General features: G+C 35.0%; 1 protein-coding gene across 3 annotated transcripts in view; it reads right to left on the reverse strand.

The window, feature by feature from the left end:
* CERKL (ceramide kinase like) overlaps nt 1-21,377 on the reverse strand; it is a 93,787-nt gene that overhangs the window by 21,672 nt on the left and 50,738 nt on the right. For 2 of the 3 annotated variants that reach the window (XM_006921253.3, XM_006921252.3), the window contains exon 4: nt 6,650-6,781. The exons of the other annotated variant lie outside the window; for it this stretch is intronic. In XM_006921253.3, the coding sequence (XP_006921315.1) occupies nt 6,650-6,781 (132 nt within the window). The remainder of the gene's footprint in view (nt 1-6,649; nt 6,782-21,377) is intronic. 3 annotated transcript variants of the gene reach the window in all.

The raw sequence follows: 21,377 nt of genomic DNA on the forward strand, positions 1-21,377 counted from the left end.
AAAATTATTAGTCTTGGTGTCTAAAGGAATCATTCTGTATCCAGCAGCATTACATTGTAATTCTCCCACGGTTCATTCAAATGCTGTTATATTCACATGAATAAAACCTCTCTATATAAAATTCTAATCTGAAGAAAGCTACAAGCTTGGAAGTTTAAGTTATAAATGATTGTTGATCATTTATAACCTCAGTAAGTAGTTACAACCACAAACGTAAAATAATATATTACATATACACATTAAAAACTGAAAAAAAAAATAAGATAAACAAAAACTCATAAATATAGACAACAGTATGATGGTTACCAGAAGGAAAGGGGGAGGAAGGGAGGTAGATAAGGGTAAAGGGGTTGAATATATGATGACAGAAGATTTGTCTTTTGGGTGGTGAACACACAATGCAATATACAGATGACATGTTATAGAACTATACACTTGAAAACTATATAATTTTATTAACCAATGTCACCTCAATAAATTTAATAAAATAAAAAAATAATTATTAAGGATATTATGAAGAAATATTTATGCTGAGAATGAATTTATCAAGTCTTGCTTTTATAACAAAGCATATCTTGGTAAAGCTTTTCAAATTCAAAACAGAATTAGCTTTAAAATTATGTTATGGCTAAATGCTATTTTTATTTAGGTAAAATTTGAAATAGTTTATTTTTTCCTTTGATCTTGCCGGTGGAATCTGATCATACCCTGATGCAAACTGTCCCAGAAGAATAATTTTAAAAGTGAAATTGTATATAAGTTAAATGAAATCACTGATTTGGAACAAAGAGACAGAAAAGATAAAAGAAACCTGACCACAATATATTAGGACAATGAACAAAATGAATAAAGTCCTTAGCCTCAAGGAGTTTACATTCTGGAGGCCAACATATAGACTATTTTTAAAAAATGAATGTGCATTATATAGTAGTAGTAAGTGACTATAAAGAGAAATAATGTAGAGAAAAGGGATAGAGATTATCTGGATTACGATTTAGATACATTAGAGGAAATCAAAATATGTACTCAGGATATTATGGACCCTGGAATCAGAAAGAGTCAGCTTCAAAACATGCCACTCCAAATGAACATAAAGAGTGAACCACTGGGCATATACAGTTTCAAAAAATGGTTACTAGCCTCCTCTTTCATTTATCTACTTTCTGTTTCCACTGAGATTGATACCCTATGCCTTTTCTATATAGGAAATTTGGAGCCTCCATTATTTATAAGTCTTCAAACACACAGTTCTTGCTGCTGAGATCCCTCACTTAGTGTGTGTGTGTGTGTGTGTGTGTGTACACACACACACACACACATATATACATGTGTATACACACACACACACACACATACATATATATATATATATTTTACTTCCTCAGGAAGACAAAACCAGAAGAGAATAACGTCTTGAGGTTGATATTCAATGCTGAAATACATACACACACACACACACACACACACATACATATATATATATATTTTACTTCCTGAGGAAGACAAAACCAGAAGAGAATAACGTCTTGAGGTTGATATTCAATGCTGATGAGGAAATAGGCTGAAGTAAAATCAGATGATTTTATTTGGACTTAAGGAAACATTTTCTGGTCCAGTGATAAAGTTCTATAATTGGATAAGACACTGAAATGTCATTTACCTCCCTGTCCTATAGGTGCTTCAAATAGAGTAAGCTCAAAAAGGAATCTATTGATAGTTTCCACCGTTAAATATATTTTCCCTCAAATATATTATTCTGTTTGTGTTCCATAATCCACTCCCCACTGCTCAAGACAAAAAAAAAAAAAAGACTTCTTCCTAGATTATCCCTCTTCTTCACTCTCCACTACCACTCCATGGCCAAGGCCAGTTGTTTCTGTCTTTGATTATGCTGCAGCATCCTAACATTTCTCAGTCCAGTACCCTAGACATAGTCATCACCATCTTTGTGTTATAACGGTCTCTTTTCCAGTCTCTCTTCAACTTTATCTCATGCTAGCCAGAATGATCTTTCTCGAACACATATTTTATTTCTTCCCTATATAAACTCCATTCATGACTCTTCACTGTCCCCAGGGATAAAGTTTCAGCTCCCCAACATCTGATTATTGAAACAGGATTGGCCATATACACCCACACAATTTAAGAGGTAATAAAAAGAACCTTTTGCTCAGAATTTTCTCTCTCTAGCTGGCTATACTGCAAGAACATTTACTATCTGAATTTTTAATAAAATGCAGGTAATATTGGAAGGGAGTAATGCCTCAGCCTACTAGTACCTTTTCTGACCAAGTTCCATCAAACTGCCTAGCTTTGTGCTGGTCAAGATCAGGGATTATAAGAGGGATCTCCAAGGAAGAGAAGGCTTCAAGGAGAGACACAAAGAGCCAAAAAGAAGTAATTCAAATACGAGATTTGGTAAAAGTGCCAAAAGCTAGACCATGATGCTAGAGAAAGAAAAAAGAAGAAAGTCACAACAAACCTCACTTTCTTGACAAGTCTGCTCAGGGCCAGCCAGGAAGTAAAAATTTTCTGATGACTAGGAACTCCCTGAGCTGGCAATGACCAAAGTTGCATTCAGGGAAGTGTCTTTGACCATGATAATGATAAGCATGATAAGGTTTAGCAGCTTTAATACAAAGACTGTCTGAAGGAAATGGAATTGCCTATCACAAACAAGAGAGATCAAGAATAGTCATTATATCTCAAGTATCTCAATGACTCTTATACAAAAGACGAGACAGATTTATTCCATTTATTTTGCATTACTGTAAAAGATAACATTAATTCTAGCAGACTAAAATTACAAGGAGGCAAATGTCAGCTCACAAATTCTCCACATTGTACAGTTTATGTCTTGCACAAAGGCATTTGACCAAGGAGGCAGGTAAGTTTGCAATCCATCCAGTATACATATCCAATTTGCTAGGTGACCTTGGGCTGAATCAGCCCAGAAATGCATCCTTTTGTAATTCAGGACAAAGGAGGTGTCCTTTTCTAATCTACACAAAGGCAAACTCAAGATAAGAATGTCTACCAGTATTCTGGACAATACTGGTAGACACTGACTGAACCAGAGCATGCCCAAGCTAAGGCTGGGTGGGTCATCCACGAGGAATGCCACATATCTACACTCGTAGCATGCGGGAAATTGAACTAGATGGCCTCTAAAGTTCTTTTCAGTTTGGTTTCTCTGCTGCCTTGACTTTTTCACTTTATTGTTCTTTGAATAATTCTGTGAATCTATGATGCCTCAAAATTCTTTATGCCTTTAATGGTGTAATTAAAGGTTCTTTTTATTACATCCTAAAGTTTGTTCTGTTTGAGCAGGAAGAGAAAGAAATAATATCCAGCTATAATGCAAGCACGGGCTTACGACTCATGCCTTTAATTTATATACCAACAAGTTAAAAAGAAAAATAATTCAGTTCTAGTTTCTTCTAGAAATTTTTCTGAACCATTATGAAACAAGATACCGCACTGGCAATAGAGGGGGGAGGGTAGAATGCAACTTCAGCTCATCGATGTCTAAAGATGCTGATGTATATTCAGAACCAGTTACTCTGAAATGAAAGGAGTGTATTTTTATTAATGTGGGGAGATTCATTTTTAAACAAAATTTATAGAAAAAATACTTTATAATAAATATATCTAGCTATAATTTTTCATGCCTCATTTATATAGCACTATTTTCTAATGAATTAATTATTGTATAGAATTTATTATGTAATCAAATTCCATTTGGACTCGGCAATGTACACAAGATACATTGAAACAATAGTCATACTGGACATCCCAAATATGTACTCTTTCTACTTTATTCTTTCAAATAAGATATTTTCTCTTTCAAAGGAAGTATAAATCTTACTATTATATAATTTCATAAAGCTGAAATGTACAGAGTTATAACTATATTTCTTTAGTACTTTGTAATATAAAAGGTAGTTTCAAATGTATTACTTATTCAAACTACAAAACTACACTGTGAGAACAGGCAGGAAGATTCCAAAACTTTTCAAGTATCCACATGTTTATTCAGTCCTTCACACAAAATAGGAAACATTTTATCTAAATATTTAGCTAATAGATATAGTAAAATGGTTTCATAAACAAAAGATGCAATTTTATAATTTTGCCTGTAGGAGGAGTGTTAGGCAGCTAATAATTAGCCATTCTGCACAAATACATAAGTAAATTCTAAATTTGCTTTATGTAATATTCTAATTTTATTTTATGTTAAACTAAATATAATATTCAACAACATTTACGAATTTAGGGGGGAAAGCCCTAGAACGTACTTTTTCTCTCCAATACAACTGTTTTTAGAAGGAAAACACATTCTTATTACCTTTGCCTTAGGTCAGACCTCTACAAGTTTCCTATCCTCCAATCTCTCTCTCTTCCTTTATAATCTCTATTCTGCTGGCAGAATCATCTTTGCTAAACCAGATTACAACACTATGATAAAAAATGTATGCCAACTCTAGATCAATACACGATGAGTAAACTCCTGAGAGTAGCATAGAGATCCATCCATAATCTGGACTCAAACTTTCTCTACTGTATATTGCTGAGATCTTTCCCAGAAGCCAATTAGCCTTTCTTTCTCCCTAACAGAACCCAGAATCAGTTCAGGACTTCTCAGCCTTTAGGTAAAGAAGGTCCCACACTCAGTCCATGGGAAGTGTTTTGATGGTTAAGAGTGATTGCTCCAAGTTGGGTACACATACTACGTACAAAGAGTCAAACTCAAAGGAAGACACTTTAATCCTTGTTCAAGATTAAACATGTTGGATCTCTCACATACACACAACCCACCCCATTCCACTAGATTTGAATTAAAAAGGATCCAATACACTGGCAACCATTTTATGATGACAGAAAGGGCCAGATTTAAGATGAAGTCAAAACTGAGGAAGGCAGAGCAAAGTTATGAAAGAACTCCCAAGATATTGTGGATGCAACACACACACACCACACCTGTATGTGCCTGCTAGCTTGCTTTCCTTCTCTTGCTTTTCTTCTGCTACTTATGCACAGAAAACCATTTTGCCTTCTCTGACTCTCCAAAACTGTCCAATTCTAATGTCCTATTCAAATACTTTCCATGAGCCTCTGGTCAAAATTAATATCACCCTCTGAGACACCTAGTTCTTTTCTGTATATTCAAATTACACTTATTGTAAACATCTATTTGAATCCGTAATAAACTAATGGTCACCCAAAAGCAGGCAGTACACCTTATTCATCTTACATTCTCCATAATGTTTAATACAAAGCATTCAGCAAGAGCTTCTTGAACTGTAGTTTTACGTGGACATTAAATCAATGAAACGAAATAATGTTATTGAGTTTGCCAATAAGTTTATTTCTCCCTTTAAATTGTATCACCCTAATATGAATTTCAAACTTTTCCTTCTGCCAGTCTTGGAAAATATTCGGTGGTAAAGAATGACAGATCTGAATTGTTTCTTTTTCTTATAAATCACTTTTAAGTAAGCCAAAAGCCACAAAGATGAAAGGTTAACTTCTTCGCTACGATTTTATTTTAATTTGGAAATTCCTCTTGAGTTTTTCATGGTAGTTCTCTTGAACCTCCATTATAGTAGATGCCTTTTGGAATGGCTGGCCTTCCCACAAAAACTGCCTTCTTAAAATTTATTATTTTTTTTGTAGGAACTTCATTCTACCCCCATTATCAAGCCAGGGGGTGTGGGCTTCACTAAACTCAGTAACATTGCGAGACCCCTCTACTGTGGTTACAGTTGAGCAAAGCCAAGCCACTCTGAATCCCTTCCCCAGGAACCTATGATTGGGACTAGGAGATTCAAAGTGCATTCTGGCCTTGTCTAAGTAGGCTTATTATTCAGTACTTTTCATCAATTAAAATTTACTATAAATTTACACTGCATGTTAGTGAAGCTACATAGAAATAAAACCAGGAAAATTGGGGGTGTGATTCTCAATAGCATCAACCCTCCTTCTTGGTCCACCTCTCCATGGGAAAAAAGTCTCAAGGAGACAAAGGAATTTGGTCACCAAATTCAAAAAGTTGAAAAGGATTTTACTAATCTTCTTTCTATTAATTTCAGCATTAGCAAATTTCTATTTTCCTGGGCACAAACCTAAGCACCTTTCTTATTTTAGACAATGAATTTAAGCTTATGGCTTCTCTAAATTCACCTAAGACCAACTTAACTGCTTAGTTTTGACCTAACCAGCAGGGGTCAGAGTCAGAACAAAAACCACCTAATGAAGGATTCCATGGAAAGACATCAAACATTTAAGTGAGCAAAAATCAATTGCTTGCCAAACTGCAGAAATAATGTGTAAATTGCAAACATGTCAATAAAGATATCAAAAAATGTGCAGCTTCCTTTAAAATGATACCAAATTATTTTTAAAGTCTGAAAAAAGGTCTAAAGAGAAAATACTGATATTCTAATAAAAATAATATAATAAAAAGGAAAACAAAATAATTAAATTATAATCATGGAGCTGGCTGCAGCAGAGGTTATGGAAGCACATAAAAAAAAAACTTTAAATATGAAAAGTAGCTTCCTAAATTTGGATTAAGAACAAATTCGGGTTATTTGCTTCCTTAAGTGTATTTCTTAAATAGCAAAATTATATTCTAAAAATGACTTACTTGTTACATCAGTCTTTATTTCTGCAATCTTCAACAGTGGTTCAACCTTCTCATAATAGATCTGGGTAGCTTCTTTTTTGTGGCTTTGGGGGTTAAGGAGTATTTTTAATGACTTTGGTCTGTTTGAAAAACCTAAGAGGCAAGCATAAAGACAAAGTTCTAAAGTCTCTGCCAGCATTTTTTTCTTTCCCTTTAAAACCATATATTCAGTCCAGTTAGAATGTTATATACCTATTTAAATATTTGCTATTTTTATTTGATATTCTTACAAGAGTTTTCCTGAACATGGCATTATATTAAAACATTTACATTTCCTAGCAGTGAAATAGGAATGTCCCTCTTAACATATCATTAGTTATATAACAAAGCACTTAAGAAGGAAGATGTTAATGAATAAAACTTTGTAAATATTAGGCAATGTTTATATATATATATTTACCAAATCATAAATAATATACCACATGTTCCTTTAGCATTTGTTTCTAAGGAGAAAAGCAATGGACTGTAACAAATAGAAAATTCCATTTCCTCTCTTGGATAAATATGCTCATTATTGGAATTGGGTACTCCAGTGACCTCAGGGCCATCCAGGTCTGACCCCAGGATGAACCTAGGGTGGAGGAGAGCACACGCAGGGCTCGGTCAGGGCCAGCAGCCAGAGCAATGCATGTTGGGGGCTAAAAAGAGGGTTTAGGTCGAAGTTCAGGCCTGAAAGGGGGCCAGGGGAGAAAGGACTCTTCCCTTGGGAATTAGGAAAGCAACGCCTCTCAGCGGGGATTCAAGGATAGTGCTGCCTCACAGTTGCGGCTGAGATTTGATACTACAATTTTCTGGGCTTGCAAGATGTTTATCACTTAGAACCCAGTTGGAGCAGGTGCAAAGCGAATTTTCTGTTGTTAGGAAGGAGCAAGAGGGACAGAGGAGCCAAAAGAAAGCTGACGACCATTTCATGGTAAGCTGCTCTCACATGGCCACTATTCAAGGTTAAAAAAAGCAAGTCACTAATGGCCATTTTTAATTTTAAAAATGTCTCCACCAAAGTCAGTTTTTTGTGCCTCAAGTAGAGACAATATTCCATTTCTCATCATATTTGATGTAATTAAATCTTCTTTTGATAGCACAGGCTGTTTTGAATTCAGAGAGAGTTTTGGATGAGAAAGTGATAGAATTATCCCTACATTCTCTGTAATTGCCCCTAGGGTCCCACTGCATGGGCACTTCGATGTTCTCCTCCTTCCATCCCAGCTCTGATCATCCCTGCATTGTTCAGGGATGCCATGGCTCATTGCTTCCTGTAAAGCAAGCCCGAACACCTTAAGACGACATTCAGAGCCCTCCTCCAACAAACTCCAACCTATTTGCCTCCCTCTTTTCTCTTTCACACATGGTAAGAAACATTTACTGAGCATTTGTGCTGGGTGCTGGAAAGAGGGGCAAAGCAACTAAGATATGGTACATGCTTTAAAAGAGGAAGATGCATCCAGAAAAAGAAACAGCACAAGACAGAATAGACCTGTTAACAGAGAAGCACAAAATGCCATAGGAGTGTAAAAGAGGAGGGTGGTTAATTCTTATTAGGAATATGGAAAAGGCTTCCTGGAAAAGAGAGTATTTGAGTAGGGGTTTTGGCTCATGCTGTTTTCACTACATAGAATTCCCTCCTTCCTCACACCTTATCCTACCCCTTAGCAAAAGAGCAGGGGTGGGGTGAAATTCTAAGCAGTGAGACCAACATTGCAAATGCACAACACTAAGTACAGAGATTTGCTCCTCCATTTCAGCCTTCTCATCATGTTTTGGACCCACTGTATTATGTACTTGCCAAATACCAGGCTTTTTGTTGTTATTGTTCAGAAGGTTTTTCCTTTCCACTCCATCTTATCATCATTTCTCTTAAATTTTACCACTTTTTCAAAGCTCATTTCAAATACCACTTCTTCACCGAAACGTTTCTCAATTACCAATAGAATTAATCCTCTGGCTTCTCATTCTCACTTTCTATATGCCTCTATTAACTATCTCTTGTATCATTTATACAAAAAAAAAAAAAAATCCTGATAGAATAACCAGTATCTTGAGACTTCCACTGGCTAAACCAGGGACAATACAAAATGGAATAAAGGCAGTAAAATATCATACTAAGGGAGAGAAGGGAAAATAGTCTGATAGTAGAATGACAACTAAGAAATATGGAAGAAATTACAAAAGAGTTAGAGAAATCACTATTTTCAACCATCATCATAATAATGGATTCAGGCAACAATCAGCAAGAGAGGCTAAAACCACCAGTGACAGTCATTTGGGGGAACAAAATATTTACTTATTCTTAAACACTGTCCCTCTTTATTGCTCTCATTACAAAAGGGTAAAAATTTCCCATTTACAGTGGGGAAATATGGCAAACACCACCTTAGTCAAGCGATCAAAGTTAACAACACGCTTAGTGGTACAAACAGATGTATATGCCTCATGATACTGAGAAGAACACACCAATGCTTTTGTGGTATTCCTGCCCAAAGTTCGTAATGTGGATCTAACATAACAACGAAACACTCAAATACAAATTGAAGGGCATTTTCAAAACAACTGCCTTAAACTTAATTTAAAAAATGTCAAGGCCATGAAAGATAGAGAAAGGCACAGGACCTAATCCAGATGAAGGAGATTAAAGAGAGGAAACTAAATACGATGTGTGATTCTAAAGCAGATATTTAAAAAAAAAAAAAAAAAATGCCGTAAAGGACAGCACTGATGTCCTTTACACAGGAGGACTAAGCACATAAATCTAGGGTTCACATTTATTGAAAATATGACAAGGACAAAAACTTTGTTCTAAGCCCTGGACTCCAACAGTAAGATTAAATATCAAAATTAAGTTTATCATACCTGGTAAAGTTATCAAAAGACACTGCTTCATTTCTCAACCAGGTTCAGTCCCAGTAAAGAATACATCTAGGCACCATATGGCAATCCCCAAATGTCATCATAAAAACCAACTTGTATTTCTCCCTTTTTCTACATTATGACCATGAAAAAATAGAAGTTTGTGGAAATGAGAAATAGTATCTGGGGCTTGTGAGGATAAATACATTGTGTCGAAAACCTGTAACCTTTAAATACATGTATCTGAGAGTGCATTCTCTATGTTCCATCTAACCTTTGTGAAATAATACCCTAAATAAGGAAGGAAAGAGGGCTAAAATTATTTTTAAGATTTTTTCAAAAAGATTTAAACAAAAGGATTTTATTCCTAAGTTTCAGTTTGCCAACAATAGCAATGATAACTAAATAAATTCATCAGAATACTCCATTCCTTACATGTTCTGGAAATTGAAGTATTTTAAACACAAATCAGCAAAACCAATTTTTCACCAGAGAATGTATTCATTCTCATTTTTCTTTTCCTTTTGGGCGCACTTAATATAATTATGAAGCTAGAGTCTAAGTATATATAAACTAGGTAGCGATATATCATTAGCGATCAGAAAGGAGTATCCTATTGAATAAAGCAGGATTTTTAAACATGCTCTTAATTAGGTGAAATAAAGAGATATAATTAAAGAGTCTCCAACCTTCTGTTCTTCATGCTCCTTCCCCATCCTCCTACTTCATTCAATTCTTTGACCTCACCATGCTCTACCACAGTGTCCTTGCACCTGCCCTTCCATCCATCTTCCCACCTACATTTTCCACGACCATAGCCACTTTGTCCAATTAACCTCTACTCTTTGTGTTGCTCTCACCTTAGTCATCACTTCCCTGGGGAAGCCAACCATGGCCTCTTTGGCTTTGTGACTTTAGCTGGGTTAGTTCCCCCTTATTTGTTCTTACAGGTCCATACAGATCCCAATCTTGTTACTTATGCTGTTATAATTATATCTATTTATTAGTTGTACTCCCACATTGGACCAAAAGCTCTCCAGGATTTTATTCCATATTCTATCTCCATAGTGAAGGGCACAGAATAGATGACCAAATATTTGATGAGTAAATAAAAGGGTAGTGTTAACCTTAGGCCATATAAAAAACAATGATATCCATCTATGTGAAAGTATTCCTCTCCCACACTAAAGCCTCTAAATCAGCAGAATTCAAAGTTGTAGAGGCAGGAAGCAAAAACATTACAAGTGGGTCACAACAGATGAAGAGATGACACTTCTACTTTCACTTCTCAGTTCATAGACCCACGTATTATGTTTATGAAACTAAAAACTAATATCACAAGATATAGTTTCCCAGGTGGACTGCAATGTAATAAAATAGGAAACATAGTAAGACCAGTGAATCCATAGTCATAAGCCAATTGCCTCACTTTTATTATGTAAATGAGCCCCTTGATCAAAGGCAGTGTTATATAGGAGGTAAATTCACTGAAAAGACATTTAGTAGGACCACAGATGGTAGTGTTGGCAGAAACATCATGGGCAGGAAATGCAAATCCATAGCGAAAGCAAGCATTCATAGCAATGAAGCTAAGCCACTGACCTTCCACAACGGAGGGGATCCAATGTAATCGACCTGCCACCAAGTGGTTGACTGGCTGCTCTGGGACACAGGGCCATATCCAGGGCTCAGGGCTGAACTGTTTACAAATTACTAAGCAATGGTGATAGTCAAATCAGCCTGATGAACAGAAGTGCTTGTTGTTAAAGCCATCCCTGTCTGAAGACACTGTGTTTATGTGTTCGTTGTGTAAGCCCTGGGGTCGCTCTGAAAAGATGGTAACATTTATAGAATCGGGCATCCTGCTTACCTGATTATTTCTTCTTCTGGAATAAATTCTCTTTGGTGAGCATTCACATAAAACACAAATCTCACATTCTGTTTTGATTCTGTGAAAGTCATCCAAATACTTCTGCTTTATACATCCTGTCACCAACTTTCTAATCTTTTTCTTCCAAGTTTGACTATTTGGCCAAGTTCTTAACCATTGTCCATGCAGTGATGTACATCAACACCTCCAGCCATTGCTCCTTAACCAGTATTATCAACTGTTTAAAGTTCTATCCACCAGAGATTTCCCTTCCCTGCTATCTTTTAGGAATACTCTTGGTCAGGTAATACTTCAGTAGTATTCTATCTCTTCTTGGGTGGTAATACTTAAGCAGCTCGCTTCTATTATATCATGCAAAACTGTCTCTAAACTAGGCCCCATTTATTTCCCTGTAGTCTGCTGGTCATAGAAAATGTCCCATTAGGCTATTAATGTGGGGTGGAGAGAAAAAGGGCAATGCAGCAACAGTTGTAGGCCAACGGCATATTAGATACACTAGACTCTTCTCTATCCTTTTAATAATATTATCTGTATAGAACTTTCCATTTAAAATAGGTAAAGTATTTTATTTTATATCAACTGAACTCTGATCAATACAGATGTCTAAGAGACAACTCAAAGTTAACATACTCAAAACTGAAATTCTGATTTTCCCCACCAAACTTGATGTAGCTATCCATGGTTTTCTGCATCTCACTAAATGCCAATTTTGTCCTTCTACTAGCTCTAGTCTGAAAGTTCACTTTACTCTGAAAATTGGTAATTAAAAATAACAAATAAGGCGTTCGTCCTACTTTTCTAATAAGCACTATATTTCTGTATAACCAAATAGTATCCTATAAAATGTTTTATATTTTCTATAAATATATCACTAATTTAGCAAGAATGATTGAATTAGAAAATCTCCATAATCTATCCCTAATTAAATAATTAGTTCAGGCAAGCATAATCAATGCATGTTAAAACCATTAGATGAAATATTTATTGGGAACTGGATATTTCTTGTCCCCAGGTGCCACCCAACAAAGTATCTACTAGTTTCGAATAAAAAAATTATAATGGAGGGATCTAAGTGTCATCTCTTTGACTCAAAAATTAATCTTAGCTTTGGGGAACCCACCTTAGCATCATTAATAATGGTATAGTCAGGCATTATGTACCACTTGAGATGATAAAATATGCAGTACACAATACTACTTATGGAGTATTCTTGCCCCACATTTCCAACATGAATCTAATTAAGCCTTTAGATTGAAAATCCAGTTTGTAGGAAAAATAGGAAATAGAAAAACAAGTTAATTGATGCCACTAAGAAGCAAATGAATAGTCATACAACAGTATTACTCAAAGTATGGTCTCCAGAATGACAGCCCAGTCTCACCAAACAGTTCATTAAAGGCCCACACCAAAAATAAAGGAAAAAAAAAAGGGGGCCCACACCAGACCCACTGAATCAGAATTTCTGAGAGTGGGGACCAATAATCTTTGTTTAAGTAGACTAAATGTTCCTTATGCACCCCAAAATGTCTACAGCACAAATAATCCAGTCTTTTCCATAAGTCAGAGAGAAAAAAGATGAGGAGGGGAATGTTGTAGTGCTATAGTTTAAATACATTTAATTCAAAAAATGATCCTTGATTGGACACCGGTAGGTACAAATCAGCTATAAAAGACATTTTGGAAAACATGAAGGAAATTTCACTATCAACCAGGTATTAGATGATAATGAGTAACTACCATTCACTCATTTGGTAGGACAATGATATTTTGTTATTTGTAAAATGTCTGTTTTTAAAGATGCATACTGAACTATTTCTGGGAGCAATGTCATGATGTCTACAATTTACTTTAAAATGCATTGCCTGAATAAAATATTTGAAGCAAATATGGAAAAATGTTAAGAACTGTAGATCTAGGTGATAGATATATATAGGTGCCCATTATCATGGTTTTTTTTTTAAATATTTTCTATATGTTTGACATTTTTTTCGTAATAGAGTAAAAATACCTTGGTATCTTCCTTTACTTGTTCTTTCAATACCCATCTCTCATATCCACTAAGTCAATAAATCCAGTCAGCTCTATCTCCAAAAATAAATCCAAAGCCTGACCTCTTCACACCACTTCTCCTCCCCCTACCCTGATTTAAGTCACCAACTCTTGTCCAGATTATGCCAATTTCCAGCTAACTCTTCTCCTGCTTCCATCCTTTCACCCAATCACATAGTCTACCTCCACTTGGCAGCCAAAAGATCCACTTTAAAAGTAAGTTATATCATGTCGCTCTTCTGCTTAAAACTCCCAAATGCTCCCTCTCATTTTCTCCACAATAAAAATCAAAAACCATACAAAGCTTGCAAGACCCTTCATGCTCTATCCCCCAGCTGCCTCTGTGACCTCATTTCCCATTACTTTGCTCCCTGCTGAGTCCACTCTGCACATGACTCTCTTGTTCAACCTTTTGCACTTACTGTTCCCTCAGCTTGGAACATTTTCCCCTTAGATAGCCATATGGCTCCCTTTCCCCATTACTTTCACTCTCTTCTAAAACCTCACAGCCAATGAAGCTTCCTTGACTGCCTCTGTGTAATACTAAATGCTTTCGTCCCATTGCCTGGTAGTATGTAGCATCATCTGACATAAAAATAAATTTGATTTTTTTTCAATTTCTCCTTCTTATAGACTAAATGTTTGTGTCTCCTCAAAATTTATATGTTGACATCCTAATCCCAATGGGAGGTATTACACGAGGTGGGGCCTTTGGGAGGTGATTAGGGTAGAGACATTATGAATGAGATTAGTGATCTTTTAAAAGGGACCCCAGAGAACATTCTAGCTCTCTTTCTGCCACGTGAAGACAAAACATGAAGAGTGCTCTCACCAGAACTGGACCATGCTGGCACCCTGAGCTCAGACTTTCAGCCCCCAGGACTGTGAGAAATAAATTTCTGTTATTTATAAGCCACCCAGTCTATGGTACTTTGTGATAGCAGCCTGAACGGACCAAACACTCCACTATCACGAGAATCTAAGCTACTTGAGGTCAAAGACTCTGTGGTTCTGCTCTCTTCTATCTTACTAGTTCCTAGAATAGTATCTGGCACACAGTAGATAGCCAATAAATATAGTATACTGAACATTCTTTTTAAAAGTAAAAAATTAAAGAAAAATACAAAACTATAATTCCAACTGTATTAAAGAAAATAAATATCAACACTGTAAAATTCATTTAAGCAAAAAACTTTTTTTAAACTGCCGTGATGTAAAAGAAGTCCAGAAATGTAACCATTTATATTAATTCCTAAAATAAAACAAAAGAGCTAAGGCCAATACTTCGCAAAGAACCAGATTTATCAAAAAGTAGGTTGTGCAATAGACAACTAAATCCTTTGAAAGAAACATTAAGCTTGGAAAAGCTAACAACCTCATCACTGCCAAGTTTTAAAAAAATAAAAAGTAATTCAACTCCTATCTTATCCTTACTCCCTGTATTTACAAGCTTAAAACCAGTAGAATTATATTTAAGAGCTGGTGAAATATTTTCTAAATTAAAGTTTACATCAGCAATAAAAGTAAACACTGCCCCTTTTGCTCAGAATCAAAAAAAAAAAAAAAAAAAATCAGTTGGCCTTCCAGAAACCAATCATCAGTTATGATAAAAATCAAAAAGTGGACCTGAAAGAAACTGCTTTTAGTCTCCATGGGCACTGGTTGGTCTTGAAAAGCAACCTCAATTGTCATATTTTCTAGACTTGGATTCAGTACTATCCCTCAGCCCCATCAGGGCACTCACACTTCATCATCTCCGGAGAGAAAGGAAAATGCAAAAAAATAGGTAGCGAAGAGAATGGCGCTAGTGAATGAAGATGAAGCTAAGACAAAATTCACCAGCTGAGACTGCCAAATGATTGGGTAACTTACGTTTCATGACAAGAACTGTAACAATAAGCATTTGGAGACTTTGAAAACCAGGTTAGGAAAGTAAATAAGAGGGGAAAGTTAAGTTGCTAAAATTTTAATTAATTTATTGATAAACAAGTAAAAAGGAGACAGTTTAGTTTTATTTGTGAGAAAAGAGACATGTGTGTCTAAGCCTTCTTGCCCAAATAACATTTCCAGGTAATACAGAAATATAGTACACTGGAAAGATTTATGTAAAATCACTGGCTACAAAGAACTCTATGAAAAACATTTTTAGAATGCGACAACACAAAGCATCAGACAATCATGACCTTGCTCTTCTTTCAATTATGACAAACTGTTTAATATGAGCTGAACTGACATACATAAATCCCCTGAACTCCTTGAAAAAATGAATCTCAAAGTGATATTTATTCATAATTTTACAACTGTATAAATATCCCCTAAATAGACAATCTAAGATTAAAATATAAGTATGATTCAACATTAATATGCAACTGATTTGGTTCTCAGTCCTTTGGTAACCTCTCAATTCATACTCTAGAGTATAGACGTTTTTAGCACGCCAGTTTGCAATGAACCAGCAATGTAAAACAGAATGGCCAACTGTCCCTCTGTTAGTAACAAATGTGCTAATATGTACTAGTTTAAACTTGATCTATCAGTGAGTCAATGAACCATGAAGGGTGGGGGTTAATCAGGGTGTTCTCCAAACAAAGGCTCTTGAGAGCGGCAGAGACGCCACTCCCAGACTCACATCTGTGCTGTTTTTGAGTGCAGCATGATGGAAATGGCATGGTGTTCATCAAAGTTAAGAGTCCAGAACCTCGTCATAGTCTTGTGTGTATTCACAACCATTTTATACAGAAAAGCAACCAAATTGTTGCAAAGAAAGAACCCAAACACAAGAAATAAAGACCTCAGTTTCACCACAATTCTCAGGAACTATTAATATTAAACTATGCCCAGTTAATATGTAACTGTGATGGTAAAAGCCTTTCACACATAAGATTTGACAACTTCCCAGCAGAGCTCAGAGTTGGAGATATTTTCTATTAGGTGATTTATATTAAAATGCATTAATTTCACTTTAATATCAGCAAAAGCTTATGGATGCACAACTTTACACACTCAGATGAAAATAACTCAATGCTATATAGTCTACTTAAAGTAAAAAACAAGCCCCATGACTTCTAAATTCACATGCAGCCCAGCAATGTGCCATATCTTTCTAACAGCTGAACAGAACTGAACAGCAATTAGCAGAAAGAATCACCTGCTGCTGGAAATAATCACCTCAATACTATGGTATTTAAAATAATAAAGGATTCAAGAGTATGCAGACAGACTAAGAATGAACAAGCAGAAAGGAAAGCAGAGAAAAAGAAAAATAATCCAAATAAATTATCCATTTATTTTTACCAAATTTTTGTAATAATCCTGATAAAATAATTATTTTTGGAAGATGCTATAGACTAGACAGATTTCAGTATATCACTTTCCCCAACTAAAAATTCAGACTCAAAAAAGTACAGGTTACTGTCTTTAGGAAAGTTTTCTTCTCTTTTTCTCTGTTTTGCTTAGAAGTAGACCACAGAATTAGTTACAATAATTAGCACTTAAAAATGATTAACTTTATAAAACTCCAATTTGATAAAACAATTGCACATTTAATCCCTCACAAACTATGGAATTATGAAAATGTTTGAGAACAATTTCATGAACACTTTTTAATTCGATGATTTTATCAGTTGGAAAGCTTTTGCAACATATCCTCACCGGCTCATATATGTGTGACTTTTAAAAAAGTTTTTAGTTATCTACAGGGCCTCAAAATAAACACATATCAATAAATAAATAAATAAGAGTGTGTGTGTGTGTGTGTGTGTGTGTGTGTGTGTACATATATACGAATATATGTATACACACACACGTATATATATCACAGTTTTTAGCATTCCAAGAACAAACATTCCAATGTAAAAGTGAAGATTTTGGAAAAAAAAATTTTGTAATCAATGTTGTCAGAGAAAAACCTGAGCTGAACAGTAGTGGTAGAAACAGACTTTATTCACAACTATTGCAATAGGAAGAAAAAGACCTCAGTATAGAGCCAGGCTCATTTCAGAATAAAGCATGTGCAACTGGGAATCAATAGCCAGGTGGAGGGCAGTGAATGGGAAGTTACTAACAGGAAACAGAAGTAAGGAGTATTCTGGCTAATCCCCCCTAACAGGACTCTTCACTGAAGACAGGCAAGGGTGACCAGATATCACTAGGGGGATAGCAGGGAATGAGGAACCTGATCAGATACTGAGGGTGATCAAATATGGAGGGTGGAGGGGATTCTTACTAAAAATGGATTTTACAAGGAAGTATACAGATGGGCCTAAGAAAAAGTTCAGGAGCCTGATACTTATATAAAATGAGCCCTGCATTATACGTGATAATGACAATGTGTTTCTCAAAACCCACAAATTCTACATGAGAGCTGAGAAATACTTCTGAGGGGTACTAGCCATCAAAAGGAAAACGCTTTGGGATTTCCATTTTGGAAAATTACAGCAGCTGTCTGAAAAGTTTTGCCGTATGATTTCTAGTCCAAGACGTCCGTTCTGCCTAAGTTTATTTATAAATGTAATGTGCTCTCAAATAAAAATATCATTTTTTTTCTAGATCTGGACAAGGTGATACTAAAATATATATCTTAAAATTAATCTGCCAAAAATAGGAAACACTGAAAAACAAATCTGAGAGGAACAATTCCTACAGATACTGAAACATACTACAAAAGCTTTTTAAATAAAACACTGGTATGTGAATAGAAAGACCAATGGAATAAAATAGAAAGCTAGAAATAGATCCAAGTACATATGAAAATTTAGTATATGATAAAGGTGATATCGCAGAACTCTGGGACAAAGATAAACTTTTTAGTAAATGGTGTTGGGACAGACAACTGGATAACTATATGGAAAAGAGATAGAGTCTATACCTTATAACCACACATAAAATAAACACCAAGTGGATTAGAGATCTAAAATTAAACTATATAAGTAGTAGAAGAAAATGTGGATGATTTTCTCTAAAATCTAAGTGTAAAGAAAGGCTTTCTACTATGACTCAAATATCAGATAAAGAACAAGAGTGACAAATTTACATAAAAATTTTAAAATATAAACTTTAAATGGCAAAATCACTATAAGCAAAGTCAAGAGACCAAGTATATATCAGGAGGAAAATATATGCAATATGTATCACAGAAAAGAGCTAATATTTAATATATAAAGAACTTTTAAAAAATGGCGGGAGGGGACCAAAGACTTATAGAAAAATGGGCAAATAGTCCTTATATGAAATGATGTTCAACTTATAACTTTTGTAAATTAAACTATATTGATTTTTCACCTATAACACTGGAAAAATTCTAAATGAAAGTACAATCTGTTGATGAGGCTGTGAGAAAGCAGACACTTTCATATATTGCTGGTAAATGTGAAAAATGGAATTTGCCAATATCTAAGTTACACATGCACTTATACTTTAATTCAGAATTCTACTTCTAGTTACTTGCAACATACAATACGCAAAAAAAATTTACAGCATTATTTATGATTGCAGATATTAGAAACACTCAAAACGCCCAATCATGAGAAATTATTGAATAAAATAGAGTACAAACCCTGCAATGGAGTCTTATAAAGCTATAAATAAAATAAAACAATGAAGATCTCTTAGAAGTAATATGGAATGACTTTTAGTACATATAGTTAGGTGAATAAAGCAAACTACAGAAGAGTTTATATTGTATGTTACATTTTATGTAAAAAAGGGGAAAATTTTAATTTATATATCAGGTAATTTTGCAAAAAGAAATAAAGATAAGATAAACCAGAAACCAACAGAATTGGTTACCTACAAGAGGAAAGAGAAACATGTTTATGTAAGAAAAAAATATATATATATCATTAAAGCAATGAAGATAGTGGAGGGAGAAAAAAAACTAAAACTGAATACAAACAGAAACAAAGCTAACCATATTTCATGAATAACATAACTATTACAAAGGAGAAAAAGCGAATCCATGTAATTTTGAACACAGTACTTAAAATATATTTTCAGTCTAGAGCGCTAAAAACAGAACTGCCAACAAATCTTGAACTAATTTTTGTAGGTTTATTTTTCATAGCAGTATGGTCACAGCTATTCTGAAACTATTTTGTGTATGTTATATGATTGAGCAAATAGGCAAATGTTGAGAGTCAGAGTTTACTATGAAAGAAGGGAGATACAAATATGGAAAGGAGAGAAACAAGAAAGAATCCTATAGAATTGGATTGGAATTAGAGTTATCAAATATAAAGTCCTGATTTCTAATCAATATTTCCTAGCTCTGCCTGCTCTAAGAGCCTAGAAGTTATAACAACCTAAGAGCAAAATGCACACCTAGCTCTCTGATTCTGGTTTCCCAATACCATTCCCCACCAAGAGGAATCACAGTTCCTTAGAGAAATGGCTCGTTCCAGGGCTGGGGCAAGGAAGGTACAAGATAAGCCTGGAATATTCTGTTGTACCAAAAAGTAAAGAAATACTCTAAAATCGATAGAAGCAGGTTAAAAGAACATAGGAGGGGCTCTTCAAAATGTCTTCACCTCTAAACCTTAAAGGAAACTCAATTTGTATTAAAGGAATCTGCTTATCTTTCTTCCTAAACCTGCTCCTTTATTTCAGTCCCAGGCACTCGCATCCTCCAATGCATGAAATGTAAGTTCTCCATCTCTCCCCCTCCCTCCCATTCTCCCTCTCCCCCTCCCCCTCTCTCTAGTCATTTGATTTCATGACAAAAGCGTTTTAATTTTTTTCTCTTATCTCTTGGGTCTGACAGATCTAAAATTGCCAGATCGAAATCAATTTTACTTATGTATATTAGTCAACTATAAGAAAATGTTAGCAATTATATAACATTAACATGAGTAGAGCTTACTATTTAAAGCCAAATATTAAATATTTTAGAACCAACCAGTCCTCAAACATATAGAATAGATTATATATGTAATAACCATAAATAATATAGTTTTGGCTTTTATCATTTTTTGAGTTTTTATATATTTGATGCCCAATTACATATGCAACCAGGAAAGGAATTATAAGGATAGTACTATCTAACCAATATACCAGATAGCAGCTAATAAACTTCACTATGTTAATATTAGATTCTCTTTAAAGCGACATTACAGACTATGGTGTCTATAATAGTGTGTTGGTACAGTATAGGGGGTGGCTAAGAACATGGCCTGTGTAGCCAAATTGTCATTTGAATCCCAGTTCTACAATGTCACAGTTGTGTGACCTTTTGCAAATTCTCTACTCTATCTCCTTTTCTCTATCTAAAAAAAAAAAAAAAAAAAAAGATAATAAATAGTACCTGTCTCACTGATGTGAAAATATCAGTTGGCATATGTGAAACAGTACACTCCCTGGCACACCAAGAAATCACAATGATAATGGTGATAATGATGAATTCTACAGTATAACTGACAGTCCTTCTCACCTTTTTCACTAAAGGTGCTTAAACTTGGTATTAAAGGGATAAAGGTTTTGTGACTATTAATTCTTAAGCTCAAAAAAATTTGCAGAGCTATGTGAGAATAAGAAGTTACCCTTTACTAAGTGCACACTGTTTAACACGCATTGCATGTTTAAGTATCGCAGCAACATAGCAAGATTGGCACTATCAACTTCATTTTACAGATAGGAGGCCAAAGGTTCAGAGGAGATGTGAAGATAAGGTACACAGCTAAGCTGTAAAGCTGGGAACCAAAACCAGATCACCCAAATAAAAATCTCATCCATCACAATGGCTCATTCATAAACCCAGAAACGATGCATGTTCATTCAAGTAAAGAAGAAAAAGCTGTGGTATACACACACACTGGAATATTATTCAACCATGAGAAAAAGGAGAATATCTAGCCATTTGTGACAACAGGGATGGACCTTGAGCACATTATGCTAAGTGAGATAAGTCAGACA

This window comes from Pteropus alecto, unplaced genomic scaffold (assembly GCF_000325575.1).
Source record: "Pteropus alecto unplaced genomic scaffold, ASM32557v1 scaffold3, whole genome shotgun sequence".
Classification (NCBI taxonomy): domain Eukaryota; kingdom Metazoa; phylum Chordata; class Mammalia; order Chiroptera; family Pteropodidae; genus Pteropus; species Pteropus alecto.